Here is a 19098-nt window from a genome sequence, read left to right on the forward strand (position 1 = left end):
AGAAATTCTGACATTAAAAAATCAAAGTTTTCCATAATATTTGATCTTCCTTCATCATAATTATTCATTTTGTGTTTGAATCTGCAATTTTCTCCTTATCTGCAGTATCCTCTTGCATCGTAAATACAGTATTTATCTCTTGAGCTGTATATTGGGCTGTATCTTGGAGCTGATGCTTGAAAATTCTTTGCATACACTCCATATCGTGGTGACGGCTTGCTTTTTTCCCTCGCCTCATATTCTTTGTTCCTCTCTTTATTTGTTTCTTTCTTATTTTGGATTTTATTATTTGATTGATTATTTAATTGATTTTGATTCATGGCTACAGGGTGCATATATTTACATTGTTTGTCGAACTTACATCCTTTTCCTTCTTTTAGGTTTTTGCATATTTTTGGATGTAGATCTCTGCAATCATCCTCATAGCCGTCTAGGTATGCACATTTACCATATATTTCATTGTTGTGACATACCTTAGGATGTTTGTAGTAACATCTTTCTCCGAATCTGCAATTCCCTCTTTTCAAAAGGTTGCAGACCTTGTTTTTCTTGTTTATTTTTTCCTCTTTCCCATCATTGTTCAGATCTGGGTAGAGCCTCTTCGGGATTTTCTTTTGTGCTGTCATGTCGTAATTTATTTCTTTGTATGTATGGTGCTTGATTGCCACATATGTAGTATCAATGAGTATCTCTGCATCCATACTTTTATCTTGTTCTTAGTTTTCCTTATTTTTTTCTATTTCAGTTTTGTTTACTTCTCTTCCGTTTTCCTCTTCTTCTTCATCCCCAACTATTTGTACATTCAGTCTTGATTTAATAACATTGTCTATCCATGATAGACATGTTGAGCAAAATATTCTGGTATCTTTTCTCATATCTTGCATTACCTCAGCACATTGCGGATGTGTCGGAATGTTGCATGCAGCACATTTTCTGATCAGGTTTTGTGGATTAACTATGCTATACCACTCCTTACACAGTTTGCATGCTTTTGGCATTATTTTTCCTATTGCATCAATTAGGATATTCACAATGTTCACCTTATTCATTTTCTTTGTCGGAATATGTTGATTAATGTAGTATATTTTCTTTATGAGTCTCTTGACCACTTGGATTTTATTTGGAATGTCTTCAATTATTTTCAAGATGTTTTCTGTTGATTTGTTCCAGTTTGAAGAATCATATCCTTCTAATATATCTATGAATGCTTTTGCATCTTTTTGGTTATGGCTGTTGTTGATCTCATAGATGAGAAATGCCAGCTCCCTTCCTGCTACCTCATCATATTGCGAATCTGCTAAACAAGCTAAATTTCGCCATTTTTTTCCACAGTTGGAACTTACTGCCATCTTGATCTGATTTACAGTATTTCACTTAATAAACTAACTTAGTAGATGCTTTATACTACTATTTTCACACTAATCTTATCACCGATAGTTCACGAAAACTTCTAGATATTTATAAATTTCCAGACGAATGTTAAACGCGTGATATCTGTTGATTAATCAGACTGTGCACGGTAATGTCTCACCAAGCAAAATGGCACTGGGATAGGCGAAGTTCTAAACGCTCCTGTAGACAATCTAATACCAGCATGGTGTATATCTAACACCTTTAATTGGCTTGGGGTGGCTGAGGAGTATAATTTAAAAATAGTTTTGCAGTCCGCCCCCCATGATGTATGGGACAATAATTTTAAAAGATTCAGAGCCTCAAGACATTTAACTTTTAACGCCTTTAAGTGAGGAACCCATGTGAACCTGCAATCAAACATCAAACCTAAAAATCTAGCTTCACTTACATATGGGATCCGTTGGTCTTTGATGTATATATCCGGGTCTGGATGTACTCCCCGAATACGACAGAAATGGACAACAACAGTTTTGCTCTTCGAAAACTTAAATCCATTCATATCAGCCCACTGAATAATTTTGTCAATTGAGAGTTGTGGTTTTCTCTCAGCCATCGACATTCTAGATCCAGCAAATGATATGGAGAGATCATCTATAAATAATGTTGAGAGAATATCTTGGGGAATGACAGAGGATATTCCATTAATGGCTAGTGCAAATAGGGTTACACTTAGCACACTACCCTGGGGAACTCCTTCTTCCTGACATTTCCTCTCTGATTGAATGAACAATGGAAACTCTCCTCGTAATCATATGCCTTTTCAAGGTAGTAACACTGTTACATGGTGCTGTTTGGAAGCAAAGGTTTCACAAATAGAGGATTCCAGTCGTATCAACACATCAATCGTTGAATGCATTTTTCTAAATCCACACTGGGTAGGTGATAAAATGCCCTTTTTTTCCAGGTTAAAAGTTAAGTATATCTTAGTTTTACCGGACCACTGAACTGATTAACAGCTCTCCTAAGGCTGGCCCGAAGGATTAGATATTTTTTACGTGGCTAGAACCAATTGGTTACTTAGCAACGGGATCTACAGTTTATTGTGGGATCCGAACCACATTACACCGAGAAATGAATTTCTATCACCAGAAATACCTTGGCCGAGCCGAAAATCGAACTCGTACCACCAGATTGGTAGCCGAGAACGAAGTCCACTCATCAAACGGGAAACTTTCTTTTCCACGTACCATATCAGTCTTACATTGACCATCTTCTCCATGATCTTACACAAACAAGATGTCAATGCAACTGGTCGATAGTTTGCAGCTAAAAACTTATCCTTACCGGGTTTTAAAAAGGCTAAAATAATGGCTAGTTCCCAAACACTTGGATAACTATGATAATGACATATTCTGTTAATAATGCTTAAAATAAATAACTTGGTATTAACAGGTACATGTTTAATCATTGCATATGGAATTCCATCGGGTCCAGGGGCTGTATCATCACACGTAGCAAGTGCGGAATCAAATTCTCTTTCAGTAAAAGGAGAATTGTATGACTCTTCCCTCCCTGTTGCAAAATTTAACATTTTCTTTTATTCAATGCTCCTAAACTGGTGACCAGGAGCTGCTTCACACTTGCATGATACTTTTGAGAAATGATCAGCCAGGGCATTGCTAACCTCAGTTGTTCCAGTCACATACTGATCATTCACCTTTAACACTGGTGGTAGGTTGGGGGTGAATTTGCCTGCTATCTTTTTTACTTTCCTCCACACAGAAGATGGTGGTGTTCTACTGTTAATGGAAGAAACAAAAGACACCCAATACCGACGCCTAGCTTCTTTCATGGCACGACGGAACTGTGCTCTACATTTCTTGTATATAATTAAATTCTCCTCAGAACGGTGTCTGCGCAATCGAGTTAAAAACCTTCTTGTGGCTCTGTGCAGGGCAGTTAGTTCTGAAGACCACCTGGGGACTGGTCGTCGTTTGAATAACCCAGTTGTCTTGGGAATTGAATTGACTCCTGCTGTATGAAGGGTTCCCTTCAGCATGTCTATGGCATCATCAATATTTTCAAACTGTTCTGCATTCCCTTCAAATTCGCTTAGCTCACGAAATCTATCCCAGTCCGCCTTGTCAAGATTCCATCGTGGCGATCTCTGTAAAGGTGGACCATTGTTGGTGTTTATAATGATTGGTACATACATGATCACTAGTATGCCAATCATCTAATGTCCTCCAATCGAAATCGAGAAGGCAATTAGAGCTTGCGATTGATAGGTCAATGCACGACAAGGTGCCTGTCTGGACATGAAAGTGTGTGGGCTCTCCGGTATTAAGGAGTCCGACATCCTCATTTTCCACAATTGATGATATAATAATGCCCCTTGTGTTTGCTAAAACATCGCCCCATAATGTCTACCATTCAAATCTCCCAGTAAGAGAAAAGGTTGGGTGAGTTGTTGAATCACCTCTACTAAATTATCATACAAAAAAACATTATCATTTGGAGGTAAGTACAGAGAGCATATTGTATATTTTCTCCCTATATCAATCTGTACAACCACTGCCTGCAGAGGTGTACGAATAGACAAAAATATTTTGGGAACATCTCGACGAACGTACATGAGACTTCCGCCATGGCTCCTTGCTTGTTGATTATATGGTGTTCTATAGTTAAAATACTCTCGAGGACAAGGAGTATTAGCATCAAGCATGCTCTCCTGTAGACATACAATTATGGGGGAATGCTCATGAATTAGGAGCTTAAGTTCTTCATATTTGGCCCTTAAACCCTGACAATTCCATTGCAAAATGGAGGAGAAAACTATGAATTATTTCTGGAAGACATCTTGGATGAGGTCTTCCCACTGGCAATTTTTAATCTAACATTATTTCCTGTAGGTTTCTTTAGAGATGGTCTTGATATATTGGGTTTTACGTTTGTCTTTTTCTTTGTGTCCTTTTGATCTATTTGTTGAGGCGGATGCCTCAACTTGAATTTCTGATTTATTCAAGTTATCTTCCAGTTGATCAGAAACATCAACAGATAAAACATCAAATTTATTTAACGTCATAGCTTTAATGTTTCTTATGGAAGGGGGTGAGAGAGATGGAGGTCTCTCTTTTTTTTGATTAATAGGTGGTGGTCTTCTAGGTTTTTGCACCTTCCCCACAACAGGTGCACCAGGTAAGTTGGTTTGAAGTGGAACTGCCATCAAATCAGGTAAGGACATGGGCTGAGAGAGGTTTGTACTACTTATTGTAATGGGGGACGAAGGTTGTACAGAGATGGGCAATGCCCCAATGTTAATACGCTGTGGCAAAGCCTCAGAGGGCAATATGCTTACCTCATCACGCAGCATTTTATCATTAGATGGTATATTTCTTTTTCCAGAACTATTGGCAGTACTAGGTGTATTTGATTTTTAAGCCTTTGCATAGCTATTTGATTTAATAGTCTTTTGGCATATCCCACACTTATATATGTTCTAAATTGGATTTGTTAAGGGCAGCTTCTTCCAACTTGTACAACTTGCAGCTCCTGTCAGTGGATTTATGATTTGAGTTGCAATTTAAACACCTGGCCTCAAGTGCACATTCTCCATGGTAAGATTTGGCGCAGATACCACACATTTTTTCATTTTTGCAAACTTTTGACGGGTGTCAAAATTTAAAACAATTAAAACATTGCAGTGGCTTCTGCTTGAATGGTCGAACTTTAATAATTTAATTTTCAATAATAATATGGGAAGGTACATCAGCATCCTGGAAAGTAAGGATAATCATTGATGTACCTGGGACTTTGTGTACTTTCCATACATTTAGTGGACACATGGCCAGTATCTCCTCTGTAAATTCATACAGATCTTTGTTGAAAACTACTCCCCTTCCGTAGCTAAAATTTAGCTGGAGTTTGACATCTAACTTAATATCATCATCACTTGTTTTAAGGTTAGATAGTATTACGGATTGTGTGCATGATTTGGCATGGATAAGGTAACTATTTTTTCCAAAACGAGATATATCTCCTGGTGCAATAGTTCCTACTTTTTTCTGAATTAATTTGCATATTTTGAAATAGTTCCCTGTAAACCCCTTAGATTCAGCTACAAGCCACATTGGTGGTTTTGGCTTCCTCTGGGAAGGCATAACTAAATCAGCATCTTTTTCAAACCAGTCTTCAGGTCTATAAACATCCAAAAGCCTTTGGTACCTTATCACAAAGAGCAGCCATTATATTCAAGTTATTAATTTTGATATTATTGATATTACATATTGCAGTAAATGCTTCGTCATGACTATTGTAAGATATCCATGAATCCCATTTTGTATCTTAAAGTTTCATTCTTATTTCTTTAATAGATCCATACTCAAATTCATTATATATATTATCATAATTTTTGTCTATTGGAATTTGGGTAAAAAGAAGGATTCAAAGTTTCCTTGTGTTACCCAAATTACTCAATTTTGGAATATCATTGGAATGGTCCTTCCTAGTTCCGAGGTCATCAACAGAATCTTCCTTAATTAAATTAGCGGAGGTCGTCAACAGTGTCTGGGGTTCGCCATTCGATCCAGGGGTACAAGAAACATTAATTTCACTCATTAAATAAGTTTGGGGGAAAGAAAAAAATTAGACTGTCTGACATCCCAAAAGAGAACCCATTATCCTTTCATGAAATTAATTCCTCCACCAATGACACCAGCGAGAGCTGCTTCCCAAATGTCCACTCCCTACCCTACCACGAAGGGATGGTACCACTATGATTAATGATTAGAGTGGCTCAAGTGTATGCCAATCCCCACTTTAATCATAATGGCAGGCAAACCAGACAGAATGCCGAGAGTCCTATCTCTATGAAACCGGCCAACCCCTGGAATCCGAAGGCCAAGTTTTTGTTCAAGAATAGTCCCGCATGCCAGTATGGAAATACTGACACTCCTAGGTGTCCAAACATTATCGGGTAGTTGGCAAGACCACCACAGCTCCCACAATTGATTTTGGAAAAAATTCCAATCCCGGATACGATGTCCCCTATAAAAGAATCTGGACAGTGAAATGGGTAAGAAAGTTTTGACAGCAAGGCTGGAGACAGTTGATAAATAGGAAGGAGAATGAAACAATTATAAGTGTAATAGAAATAGGATGAGAGAAACTTAGAGTTAAACTGAGGAAAAAATTCCCCAGTTCGAGAGCCCTCTTGCCCGTCACCAGGCTTCAGTACGGGAATGATATGTCATGCAGAAGCCCAATGACTTCATCAAGGCATTCTCTCATTAAGAGGGCCACCATATAGCAAAACTGGGTTTTCGTCAATGCGACTAAAATCATGTCTTCAATTATCAAAGGTAATTCCATGTACATTTTAGATCTATTTCAAAGATTAATTGTGTCGATCACCACTCCGCAAACCCTTCAAATGAAAATTCAAGAAACAGAATGTTGAAACTGACCTAAATTTAGACATTTCTGATGACTAACGAGGTCATAGCAAGTTTACACGATTAATGAGTGATTGTGCTATGTTTCCTCAATGTTTGCACTATTTGCACTAGTAAATCAACGTGAATTACAAAAAATAAACAATTAAATATATTTTTCACAATTATTTACACAATTTTACCTGAATGATAGTGGCATTCCTGAGGGGGCTGTCTGAAATCGTCCCCCGGGCATTAAAATGCTTAATTTAACCAATGCTGCTATGACAGGACAAGCTAAATCCATTGTCCCTAAAATGGTCAAGGGCCACATTTACATTTGGACCCGAAAGTTTGGGGCCCATTAATTTCCAATTTTGTGAAAAAGATAATGAACAAAAATGTTATGTAAAAGAAATATGGCTCTCCAGGGGACCCCTTCCCAATTATAGAGCCCAAAGGAGGGCAATTAATGTTGATTGGGGTAAGGGCAGGTCCGATCTAAGGCAATTGATTACTGCTTATTAGGATCCTAATTATCCTCTGAGGGCCCCCCACAATAGACCCATTTGCCCAGATAATATACCGTACATTCAAATGATTCAATGAATCTGGGCATCATATTACATTACTGTTAACCTCATTTTTACCATTTATCATTATCATTTTTGTTTGTTTGTTTGTAAATGGGACCAACGGCTTTACGTGACTTCCGAACCATGTTGAGAGTGAACTTCTATCATTATGTTTAACTGGATTAAGTGGATCTTCAATTATTCAATGCACACCTAGTTTTAAGAAATAAAATTTCTGAAATTTCCATTTACAAGTGCCTTTAAAATGATCCTACAATTGCTCATATTCTAAACTTTTCCCGATGATATTTATGGATGGTAAAATAATTAACAATAAAATACAAAACCTTCTCCATCCATAAAATCTTTGCAAATCTAGAAAACAGCAAGTTCATGTCTGCATTATCTTCTTTTATCATAAAATTTAGTCAGACATCTATAATAAATAATTTTAATATCAACATCCCAGAAGGAGCCTGTATTAATGAAGGTCTTTATTAACTCTCTAAACAACTAAATCCATTGGTATGTAGCAAAAGGAGGCGTACATAATACTTTCTGCTGCAACAGTTTTTTAATATTAATTTTAAGAAAGACAAACATATACACAGACTTTTATTTACAAACTCTTAATTCACAACGTGAATACAAGAAATGTGTATAAAATCTTTGTAAATAAATATATATATGTGAATCAATGCATTGTGTCAAAATTAATTTTCGAAATAAAACTCAAAAAAATTAATACTAATCCAATCTGATTTATAATCTCAGCTTAAAAAATCACCATTCCAAGCAATACGTGAGATAAAACTACTTCTTAAATAATTGAAGTATCTATAACATCAGTACAACTATTAACGAAATGTTTATAGATTTGTAAGGACTGAAATCTAAAATAATAAATACAAAAACAAGTTTTTTTTATTAAAGTAATGTACAGGTAAGAAATCAAATCAAATAATATTAGAATTGTCAACAAATGTTATTGCCAACCTATTTCCTGAAAATATCATCTTCTGAAATAGAAAAAAAATAAATATTTACTGGTAATTCTCTTATAAAAGTAATGCACTGCATAATAAACACTTTTTAAAATAAAACTATAATATTTTGAATATTATCTGATTACTAAACATGCTAAGATGTGTCAATTCTAATTATCCTCATGCGGTAATCATGGACCAATATGCAGGCTGCTTCATTACTGCCTCCGCAATAATGAGAGGATGAGAAGACTGTCATCAAACGACCACTTTGTTGTATCTGCAAGAAGGAATCAAGATGGAAAAAAATTGCATTTCTGGTGCCTACGGTGAGAAAAAAACATTTGATTGGTCACAGCATTTGAGGTACAATTCAGTCTTTCTTGCAGATAAGTTTTAATTAAATCTAATCTCCGTAAGAAATCTTGTTTCTTTATGAAATGAAGTCAATTTTTTATAGCATAGTCACTGTCTTGTCCTCAAGGAATACCCTTTCCATTGTCTATCCAGAGCTCCATGGTGACCAGACTAATGTCAAAGAATTCTCTTAACTGGTCTTATGGCTGGGTATTGTGTCGTGATAGAGTATAAATGGACCGAGGATAATAGGGCACTGTCTATTATCCTCAGCGAACGCTAATACCCAGTTTACCTATTACATCAAAACAAAGAGAAGAAGAAGTGATTATGCACATGTACACCGTCACATTGTTTACATACGACCAAAATCCGACCATGACGCAACTTCTTTCTCTAGTCATTCAAGAAACCAGAGCTCATTGAAGTCTGTTCTTTGCTTACTGATTCAGCTAAGTGCATAGTTTTAAGTTACAGTCAAAAATTTTTTTATTCAGACTGTAGAGCAATGATTTATTGTGAGTGAAAAGCCATAATCGGCATATGTTGCCAGCGCGTATTGGCACTTCTTACAATTTATGATTGTTAGGCTATGTTCAAAAATTTTTTCTTCACTTACTAATTACCGAGGTTCATGTAAACATATAAGATGAAAGCTAAGTGTACAATTTTAAGTTCCAGTTAAAAATTTTGTTAGTTAATAATGTGGAACAATGATTTTAGTGTGCGTGAAAAGACGTACACTGTCGTTTTTCACCAGTACATGTCGATGCTAGTGATTTAGGGTCGTTAGCTCTGACAGTTTCGTTCTTCGCTTATTGATTTCATTACTGAAGTTCATGGAAACTTCCAACTTGAAAAAAGACTTCATATATCTGGCAATACTAGTATGTATGGAAGATATAGTTAAATTACAGTGGACCCCCCGTATTCATGTTCTCCCGATTCGCGGAATCATGCATTCGTGGACTCACGCATTCACAGATTTCTCTCTGCAACATTTCCCCACATTATTCACGGAAAATTCACCAATTCGTGGTACCAATTCGTGGTATTTTTCTAAGATAAATATCCACAAATTCCTGTTTTTTATCAATTTCATCATAAAATGCACTTTTTGTGATAAAACTTTAAAAAACCAGGTATAAAAACTAGTGTTTTTTTTTGTTTTAACTAACAAAATTGAAAGTTTTAAGCATTTTCTAGGGGTTCCAACTATTCGTGGGTTCTAACTATTTGGGGGGGGGGGGGGTTTCTGGTACGGATCCCCCGCAAATAAGGGGGACCACTGTACATCCATACCGAGAGCCCAGTAAAAAGTTCTAAGGAAACAAATTTTAAATTTTCCTATCTCTTTTGATGACAAACACCTTGCAGTTTCAGCAATCATGGAATACAAGGCAGCATTAACAGAATATCTGATTAATGATTTTGCTAATTGACTCTAGTATATAGGAGTTGTCACTTCCCTTCTGCAGTCCTTTGCACCACAAAGATCCGCTCTAGAAAGGTTTCAGTTACTTGCTCCCTGAACAAGGTGCTTAGACTTGGATCACCCCCACAATTCAGTGGACCTGATACAAATTTGGCACAGGTCTTCCTCTTAGAGGGGGACAACCACAACTCACATGCAATATTCTTGATTGCATTAGCATCAGGAGCTTGTATTAGCAAACTGGGCTCTCATAGACAGGGAAAATGCATCAAGCAAAGAGTTGACAATCAATTTTTATTGTCTGCTGGCCTGTCATTCCTGGCAAAGAATGGGACTCCTATAAGAAGGAAATCTCCTATTCTAAGTAAACCAGAATTAGCAGACATAACATTAAGCCCAGTTCTGCACTTAAAGTTAACCTTGAGGTCATGACATACATCCCAAATGGTTCGTTTTTTCCTACACTCAGCAACACTTGCCACAAGCTCGAACAAATTCGACTACAATGGGCACCGGCAGGTGGCATAGATATTCTTGACCTATAGGTGCAACAACGGCAAACCACAGGTCTTCCCAACAGGCAAGTATGCTAATTATCGCTGGGGAGGGTTTGACAATACTGCAACCAAACCCAGTATGCTTAGGTAAGTCACCACAGAACTTCACCCTAAAAAAACATGTTTGCACTAAGTCTCTTGTTCTTTGCTACCAAACCTAAAGGTATTTGGAATAAAGAATGGGGCCTTGAAACTAGTGGCTTGAACCTGGACCAAAATTGTTTCTGGGTTATGATTAGAATTCAAGTGATTTTTGCCACCTGTCAATTTCTTTGTAAAGTTTCTTGAGGATGACAGTGACTAAGCTATAAAAAAAAAAAGACAGGTTTTGACGTAGGAAAAACCTATTTTTGGTAGTTGCTGTTGAGTCCTCAAAACCCTCCCACTTCCCTGACGAAAAGACATGGGTTTTAGGTATGGGATTTTCAAACATTGACCAACAGAAAGGAATGGCATTCTAGGTCGGATGTAAAAAATATGACAGTGCATATGCACATAACCACTTCTTCTTGCGGTTTTGACATATGTAAACTGGGTACGTATTAGTGTTCGCTGTGGATAATAGAAAGTGTCCTATTATCCCGAGACCATTTATACTTTATCACGTTTTATAATGTTTATCATTACAACACAATACCTAGCCATAAGACCAGTTAAGAGAATTATTTGACATTAGTCTGGTCACCATGGAGCTCTGGATAGATCATGGAAAGGGTACTCCTTGAGGACACAACAGCAATTAACAAAAGTAGGTTTTACCTCTGTCAAAACCTGTTTCTTTCAATACCAACCCACTACTTTTAATATAGCCTCAAGAGCAATTAGGTGGGAGGTAGCCAAGCTATTTACACTCCCAGAAGGAAGGACTAAAAGGTACCTAGGAGGATGGTTTGGAAAGAACCCACAGCTCCAGAACATAACTGTGACCAAGTAGGAGAAACTAGTGCCAAAGGAAGGTTCTTTGAGCTTTGAAGCTTCTCTAAGACTTGTATAATCAGTTCAATGGAGGGAAAATACCTCCAGATCATCCCATACGTGTATCTTCTAAACAGCTGGATCTGTGAGTTCTGAGCAATAATTCAAGCTCAGGTTGGTTGCAAAGAGGTCCGCTAGAAGAGGCCATTCCAAAGAATGGATTTAACTTTCCTGCTAAGACTGTCTGCAACCACAGTTTCTATGGGACAAGTCTTGGAAGCTATCATACATTATTGGCTTGATCTCAGTTATGAATGGAGAAGGCTAATTGATATAGAGTCTCTGATTTTGTACTTCCCTGATTTTTCAGGTATGTCATTGTGGTTGTCTTACCCGCCATTTGAAAAGATTAATGTCTCTGATATGAGATGAAGTTTAATGGTAGCCTGCAGAATACACTATGCAAAATGGCCTGAACAAAAAGTTTTTACTGCTCTCCCTAAACCTAAGTCATGCTGAAGGAGGACTAAAGAGTAGATTAATAATCCTTCATAACTGACAGAAATATTCTTAATGTTAATTATATATAAAAAAAAGAAGTTGGCTAGAAGAGAGGCTTTAATCAGATAAGAACTCTCATCAATGAAATCTGTCTATTCTCCTTGGTAATGGGAAGTAGTAGAGGACCAGCAAAGGCAGCAACAGCTGTTGCTGAAGCCGCCAAAAAGCTGTGAGTGAAAGTGTAAATAGATCTGGATAACTCTGAAATCAGTGAAAGTGGGGTTGCTTCAGAAGTCCTCTGTAATTGGGAAGAATTTTGGGATTGTCCATAAAGCAGCCCAGGAGACCTGGAAACCACTTTTGCTGAGGCCGAAAGTGGGTAATGAGAGACATCCAAGAGCTTGCTAAAGTATGAACCTTTAGTGGGACATGTCTCAGAAGGTCAAATTGGGAAAAAATACATGACTAAACCACCCCAATTCCGAGGCATGCTGTTCATCACTTCAGCAGCTGGGTCTTGTTCAATAACAGCATAGTGGTACTCTAGTGTTTATTGCATAGTGGTACTCTAGTGTTTATTGATGTGGTGAACAGCGTCTGCCAAAGGGTCTTTCAAACATTTAAGTGTAACTTGCTTGGACTTAGTTAGGCCACTGCCTTAAACTCTCTACTGCTAAATATTAGTAACTCATTGCTTTTTGTTTTAATGCAGAAATTACTCAAAGAAATATTGAGACAAAATAATTTCTTACCTCAAAGCCAACTTCTTTGACTTCATGGGCTCTCACAACATGGGTGAGTCCATTGACTTTCAAAAATGAGCTGAAAGCTGCCTGGTTGAATATGTATCCTGTTTGTCTCTTTTCATTAAAAGCAAATCCATCATTGTCCAACAACTCACTTGCTATTTTTTCATTACTATCTTCCATTCTGAAGAAAGAATAATACACATTTGGTGAGCATATTTCAAAGAATATACCTAACTATCTTGGATAAGAAGCTGATTTTAAGTACATAATGCTAGCAATAAATTGAAATACAAAGAAAATGTTTGAAAAAGTCATACAATATTATTTCCAAAAGCCCCAATCACCTAAAGCATCCTTCAAATTTCTCTATATCTAATCATCCTTTAATCTTAAGAATTCCAAACTCACTAATATTGTTCTGCACCTTTTCTTATTTCCCTAAAAGGACAGCATTAATACACTTAAATAATGTTTCAAAGATATGCAAATAAAAAGCATTCATGTTTGCTTGCTGGAAAAGTAGGGAAAAGGGAGAAATAAATAAGGTCATTCAAAATGTTAAAACATATTGAAAGATATTCTGAGGAGGTCTATTTGCACTTACCCGACTGGATCATTCCACATCAACTGCCAAGCTAAGTTACTCTGCGTCTCAGGCAAGGCTAATGGGCACGGGATTTTCTCTAGCTCTTGTAAACTTCCATCAATCTTTGGAATTCCTCCATGGATGCAGAATATCTGTTGTATGGGAAGAAGCTGCTACATTAATCTTATATAAAATATATAGCCAAGTTCCTTGAGCAACATAATAAAATTTGAGCCACCTAATTACCCCCAAAAGCCACAAAACCAGAAAATTTTTTGCATACAACATTAAACAAGTGATGATACATCACCTTTGATTTTGCTGTATGATAGTCCATTTTGCATAAAAATTTGAATGAATAACAGTTATAGAGAGGAAGCCTCAGAAAGCAATATAAGTGACTCAAATGGAAATGTTGACTGCATTATAATGATTATCATGTGATTTTCTTACTGAACATCCTACTGATTCAGGTCTTCCTCTTATAAAAACAAAAAACAAAACATGAATTATAACTGTAATGCTTTAAAAACCTTACATATATATATATATATATATATATATATATATATATATATATATATATATATATATATATATATATATATATAGATATATATATATATATATATATATACACAGTGGACCTCCCGTATTCACGTTCTCCGGTAAAGCGGACTCAAGCATTCGCAGATTTCTCTTGGGAACATTTCCCCCATTATTCGCGGAATATTCGCCTATTCCCGGTATTTTTCTGTGAGAAATATCCAGAAATTTCTGTGTTTTCTTTTTATCAATTTCATCATAAAATACACTTTTTGTGATAAAACTATTAAAAAGGGTTTTTCTTGAGTTTTAACTAATAAAATAGGCTGTTTTCAGCATTCTTATAAGGGTTCCAGCTATTAGCGGATTCTAACTATTCGTGGGGGGGGGGGGGGGGGTATGGTACACATTCCCCGTGACCACTGCATATATATAATGTATTCTATGTTACCTTTTTATCAACAATAGCAGCTAAGGGCATGCAATCAAATACATCATTGATTGCATTCCACACCTTCAGTCCAAGACGCTCACCAAACTTCTGTATGCATTCTCTGTGAAAATAGAAAAAGAACACTTGAAATTATAGTTATATGAAACAAAAACTTAATTTCATATTTCATATTCTCTGTTTCACAATCATAACACCCCGCACGTCTTAAAAGAGGTATGGGATCAATGCAAATTATTCTAATGCTAAAGGAAGACTAGAGAGTCGATTAATAATCATTCATAACTGACAAAAATATTCTTAAAGTTCAGTATATAAAAAAAGAAGTTGGGTAGTTCAAGAACAGAGGCTTAAATAAGATAAGAACCCTACTCATCTCAACGAGCAATGAAATGTGTCTATTTTCTCTGGTAATGAGCTTTTCAAGAGCTCAATTCCTCATAAAGTCAAGCTAATTATAAATAGTGAATTACTGATGAAGCAAATTTAGTTTTTTTTTTGGGCATTATTGGGTATGTTCTTACAAAAAAATTACTTATAATGCAAGTTCCTGCCTTCAGACAACACTAGTACTTCTTGCAGTTCATAGACGTGGCAACATGATATTTGACCCTGACAAACATATTCCTGTCAGGTGACTGAGCACCTCTCTGTAAACTGCTTTCTATATTCTATATCAAATCATTTATCTACTTCTAGTACTGTAAAAAAGGCTTTGTTCCTTTCCTAACCTTTTCCCTCTTGTTACCAGCTTTTTGACTGACTGTTACGTCTCAGTGTAGTAATCCCACATATGCAAGTGATTCAACTTCAGTTTCATGGTCTTTCATCCTTCCTCAAACTTAATATGAACATCACTTATCTCTGAAAGTCTTGTCTCATATAATTAATGTGAATCCAGATATAACTCTGTAACATGGTCTCCAGACTTACTCTTCTAGTCTAATCATACTTAAGTATATCTTAGTTTTACCAGACCACTGAGCTGATTAACAGCTCTCCTAGGGCTGGCCCAAAGGATTAGATATTTTTTCATGGCTAGGAACCAATTGGTCACCTAGCAATGGCACCTACGGCTTATTGTGGGATCCGAACCACATTATAACAAAAATTTAATTTCTATCACCAGAAATAAATTCCTCTGATTCCATGTTGGCAGAGCCGAGAATCGAACTTCGGACCACTGGCTTGGTAGCCGAGCGCGGAAACCACTCGTCCAACAAGGAACTGTCTAACCATATTAGTATACACTGTTTTTGTTAAGCTGAATCTATGCCAGCACACTTTTACCCTAAAATAGACTTACACTATGGGAGTGAAGTTAAAATTTTTTTGTATGAAAGTACAGTTAATATTTTTTTGTATGAAAAATCTAACAGTTTAAGATATATAATTTTCGAAATAGCATAACAAATACTTACGCTTGAAAACTGAACATGCACTGAATATCCCGCACTTCGTGATTGCCACGAAGAAGGAAAAATTTGTGAGGTGCCTGCACTTTTTGTGCGAACAAGTATGAAACAACCTGAAAAAGAACAATTTTATATATGGAATATTATGCATGGAAGCTTTGTTTAAAGTAAAAGAATACCATTATAATGAAGATCACTTCCATCGGTGATTCATATTCTCATTTCCTTTAGTACCAGTATAATAACTATATGAAAATTTGAAGTGTTTACCTCTAGTCCATATGCTCCTCGATCAACATAGTCCCCAAGGAAAAGAAAATTTGCAGGGGTCAGATGCGGTCCAACTCTCCACAGAGCTTTCTCAAAGCAAACAAGGTCTCTGTAGTTTCCATGGATGTCTCCTAAAAGCCCAAAATTTTGATATATTTGCTTATAAACCATTCTTCAACTACCTACCTGATTTTAAACAATAATTTCTGAAATATCTAAATTATTAAGAAATAATAGCTGATATAGCAAACAAACACTAAATGTTCAAGTGCATAGGAGAAAGGTGCAGTGTGAGACAAGATGGGTTAGTTGCCTAAGAAAAAAGAAAGATGTCACCTTACAAGGTTAAACAGACAAATATTGGTCATGTTCACTGTACCTAGCATACTTACCAGAATATTCTGGTAAATATGAAATATTATTTTTCCACTTTCACACACACCTGACTAGTAAAAAAAGCTGACAAGTTGAATTGTTTTTACATTACAATAGTTGCCTTGCATTCTGTTTTTCCCCATTGTGACTCCTTGGGTTTCTTCCTGCCTGACTAGCCAATATCTCAGCTCCAGTTTTCAGCTCTCATTCCAGAAAAAAATATACTGGGTATCTAAGAAAGTTTGGTCTTCTTAAATTATCTATCATGATAAAAACAATAATGAAGATAAAACCAAACTAGACATTTTTCACCACCAATCCTTAAATTACAAAGGCTGATATATCACAATGACAAGGGTTTCCTCTGTCAATAAACTTGTTAACAATTTACTGTAATAAAAATTACCCAAGTTAAATGATCTAACTTCAATATCATTTCCAAATAAACTCTTGTTACAGCATGTTTAATTTCTCTTACACACAGCAACTTTTAGTCTTATCACTATGACAATCATTCTAAAGCAAGAGAGCAACTAAAAAATTTTTAAGATCATACCTAAAATATAGCATGGACTTGACAGCTTCAATAGTCTGGGTTCACTTTCCATCAGTTCTTTGGTGGCTGAACACAAGGTTATTATATATTGGCTTAATTTGGCTAAATCAACCTCGCCCCAGTCAAAAGCTGGCTTATTTGCATTTCCATGCTCAAAGAACCGAAGGGCATTGATCATCTCATTTGGAAGTGATTTGGTATTAAATGCTTCTACTGACTGGAATCTATTAAAAAGTCTGTTTCGAGTAGACTTTAGCCCTCTCCTCAGTAGAGGCGGTCCCTGAGAATCTTGTGACACCGAGTCATCCACATCTAGGCCAGTATCACAGACTTCGCCAGCACCTAAAAACAGAACAGAAATTCAGATATCTTAAACTACTTCAATTATGCAAGGAAACAATAATCTGAAATTGCTTCTATGTACTGGGATTAACTATCAGAAACTTGTTGTATGTGGAAACCACAATGTTCTTTCTTTGCATGAGCCCTGCTTATTAATTAAAACATGGGAAAATTGGTTGGTGGGAAGAAAATTTAAGAATGTAAATGAAAAACTTGTTGAACATACTGTAGGTAGTGAAGAGTATCTGAAGCGCTACATAGAAAATTACAAACTCATATGGCAGAGAAAAACCACAAAAAAGTGGGGAAAGGCTTAATTTTGTCTTTATTGTTTGAAAAGGAAAACATTAGCCAATTTTACCAAGACTATTGTTGGGGATAAGGAGGACGTATGTATAGCGTAAGTGCAGGTAAATTTGTTCCCATGGGTAAAAGAGAGAAATACTCGACCGCACACAACAAACTGTAAATCAATACATGAAAAAGTAAGTGCAGAGAATTTCTTTCCAGTGGATGAATGGAATACATCAAAAATATGCCACAGGTGTCAACAACCTGTGGATATTGTGGCATATTTGAGTGAGGGAGTGAGGGAGAAGACACCACACACGATGACTTCATCACCATCCATGACAGTGTACTTGCAGGGGTTACGTCATTGCTCCACGAAGAGTAATCATTCCAATGATGGCACCCTTCAGCAAGTTACTTGCCTAATTGGAGGAATATTTGTCAACCAAGATTACAATGCTGTTTACAACATAGCCAATAAAGTAAGTGATTTCTGCTGTACATGCATCAACTAATTTATCCACAGGCATCAGAGTACAGCGAAAGTATTTTTGGCTTTCATCTTGGTTGCCACTACCTGCAAAACAAGTACACTACACCATGATGTACGACGAAGGTGTATATAGTACGCAGTGAGGAACGTAAGACGTGCGTATTGGTGTACTGCACTGATAATATTTAACTTACGTTCCATATCAAGAAGCAGATGAATGTCCGTGACCTGACCTGATCTTCGAACTTTGACAGTATGTTGTGCCAAAGTGTGATTTGATGTATCAGGACTTTGAAACGCACCTTCACTTAATTGCAACGAACCTGCAAAGAAATGTTACAAAATAAAACCAAATTTGATGTGTCAGGACTTTGCAAAACACCTTCACTTAATGGTAATGAACCAGCAAAGAAATGTTATAAAATAAAACTGAGTGACTGATTCTGAATTAAAGGTGTTACTTATACCAATAGTTTATCAAACTTCAGTCAAAACTCTCAACTCTCACAGAGGGCACAAAGAAATTTTATGACAAAAACCACTGCATCTCACGCACAAAATTTACACTTAAAAAATTACAACTTCTGAAAACTACATAACTGGATAAATTGAAGTATTCTAACTGAATATATTTATGGGATTTGTGTCCGAGGCTTGTCATCTGATGCTAATTGAATTCATCCTTTGGATTCCAAGCATATCTATCTAAGAGACAGGGAATTTCTCACTGGGCGTAACTATGTTGAGCAATGTCTCTGATGGCTGTCTGAGAAATTACTAGTCAAGCTAGATACTAATTAGGTATCAGTTTAAAACTTCTAATCATTCCTTGTTCAAGAAAAAAATAAAAATAATTTAAACTGACTGGTTACAGTTAAATGAAAACAAAATTTAGTGTACTTATCTGTAAAAA

The 19098-nt window shown here is 36.3% G+C and overlaps 1 protein-coding gene across 1 annotated transcript in view; it reads right to left on the reverse strand.

Annotated features, from left to right (window-relative positions):
• Positions 1–8272: 8272 nt before the first annotated feature.
• Positions 8273–19098, reverse strand: part of LOC135208767 (uncharacterized) — a 97349-nt gene continuing 86523 nt past the window's right edge. The window contains exons 10-17 of the mRNA XM_064241280.1: positions 18380–18508; positions 17060–17401; positions 16129–16259; positions 15865–15971; positions 14444–14546; positions 13465–13598; positions 12864–13041; positions 8273–8626 (exon numbers count right to left, since the gene is read on the reverse strand). Of these exons, the coding sequence (XP_064097350.1) occupies positions 8501–8626; positions 12864–13041; positions 13465–13598; positions 14444–14546; positions 15865–15971; positions 16129–16259; positions 17060–17401; positions 18380–18508 (1250 nt within the window). The 3' untranslated portion in view covers positions 8273–8500. The remainder of the gene's footprint in view (positions 8627–12863; positions 13042–13464; positions 13599–14443; positions 14547–15864; positions 15972–16128; positions 16260–17059; positions 17402–18379; positions 18509–19098) is intronic.

This window comes from Macrobrachium nipponense, chromosome 35 (assembly GCF_015104395.2).
Source record: "Macrobrachium nipponense isolate FS-2020 chromosome 35, ASM1510439v2, whole genome shotgun sequence".
NCBI lineage: Eukaryota > Metazoa > Arthropoda > Malacostraca > Decapoda > Palaemonidae > Macrobrachium > Macrobrachium nipponense.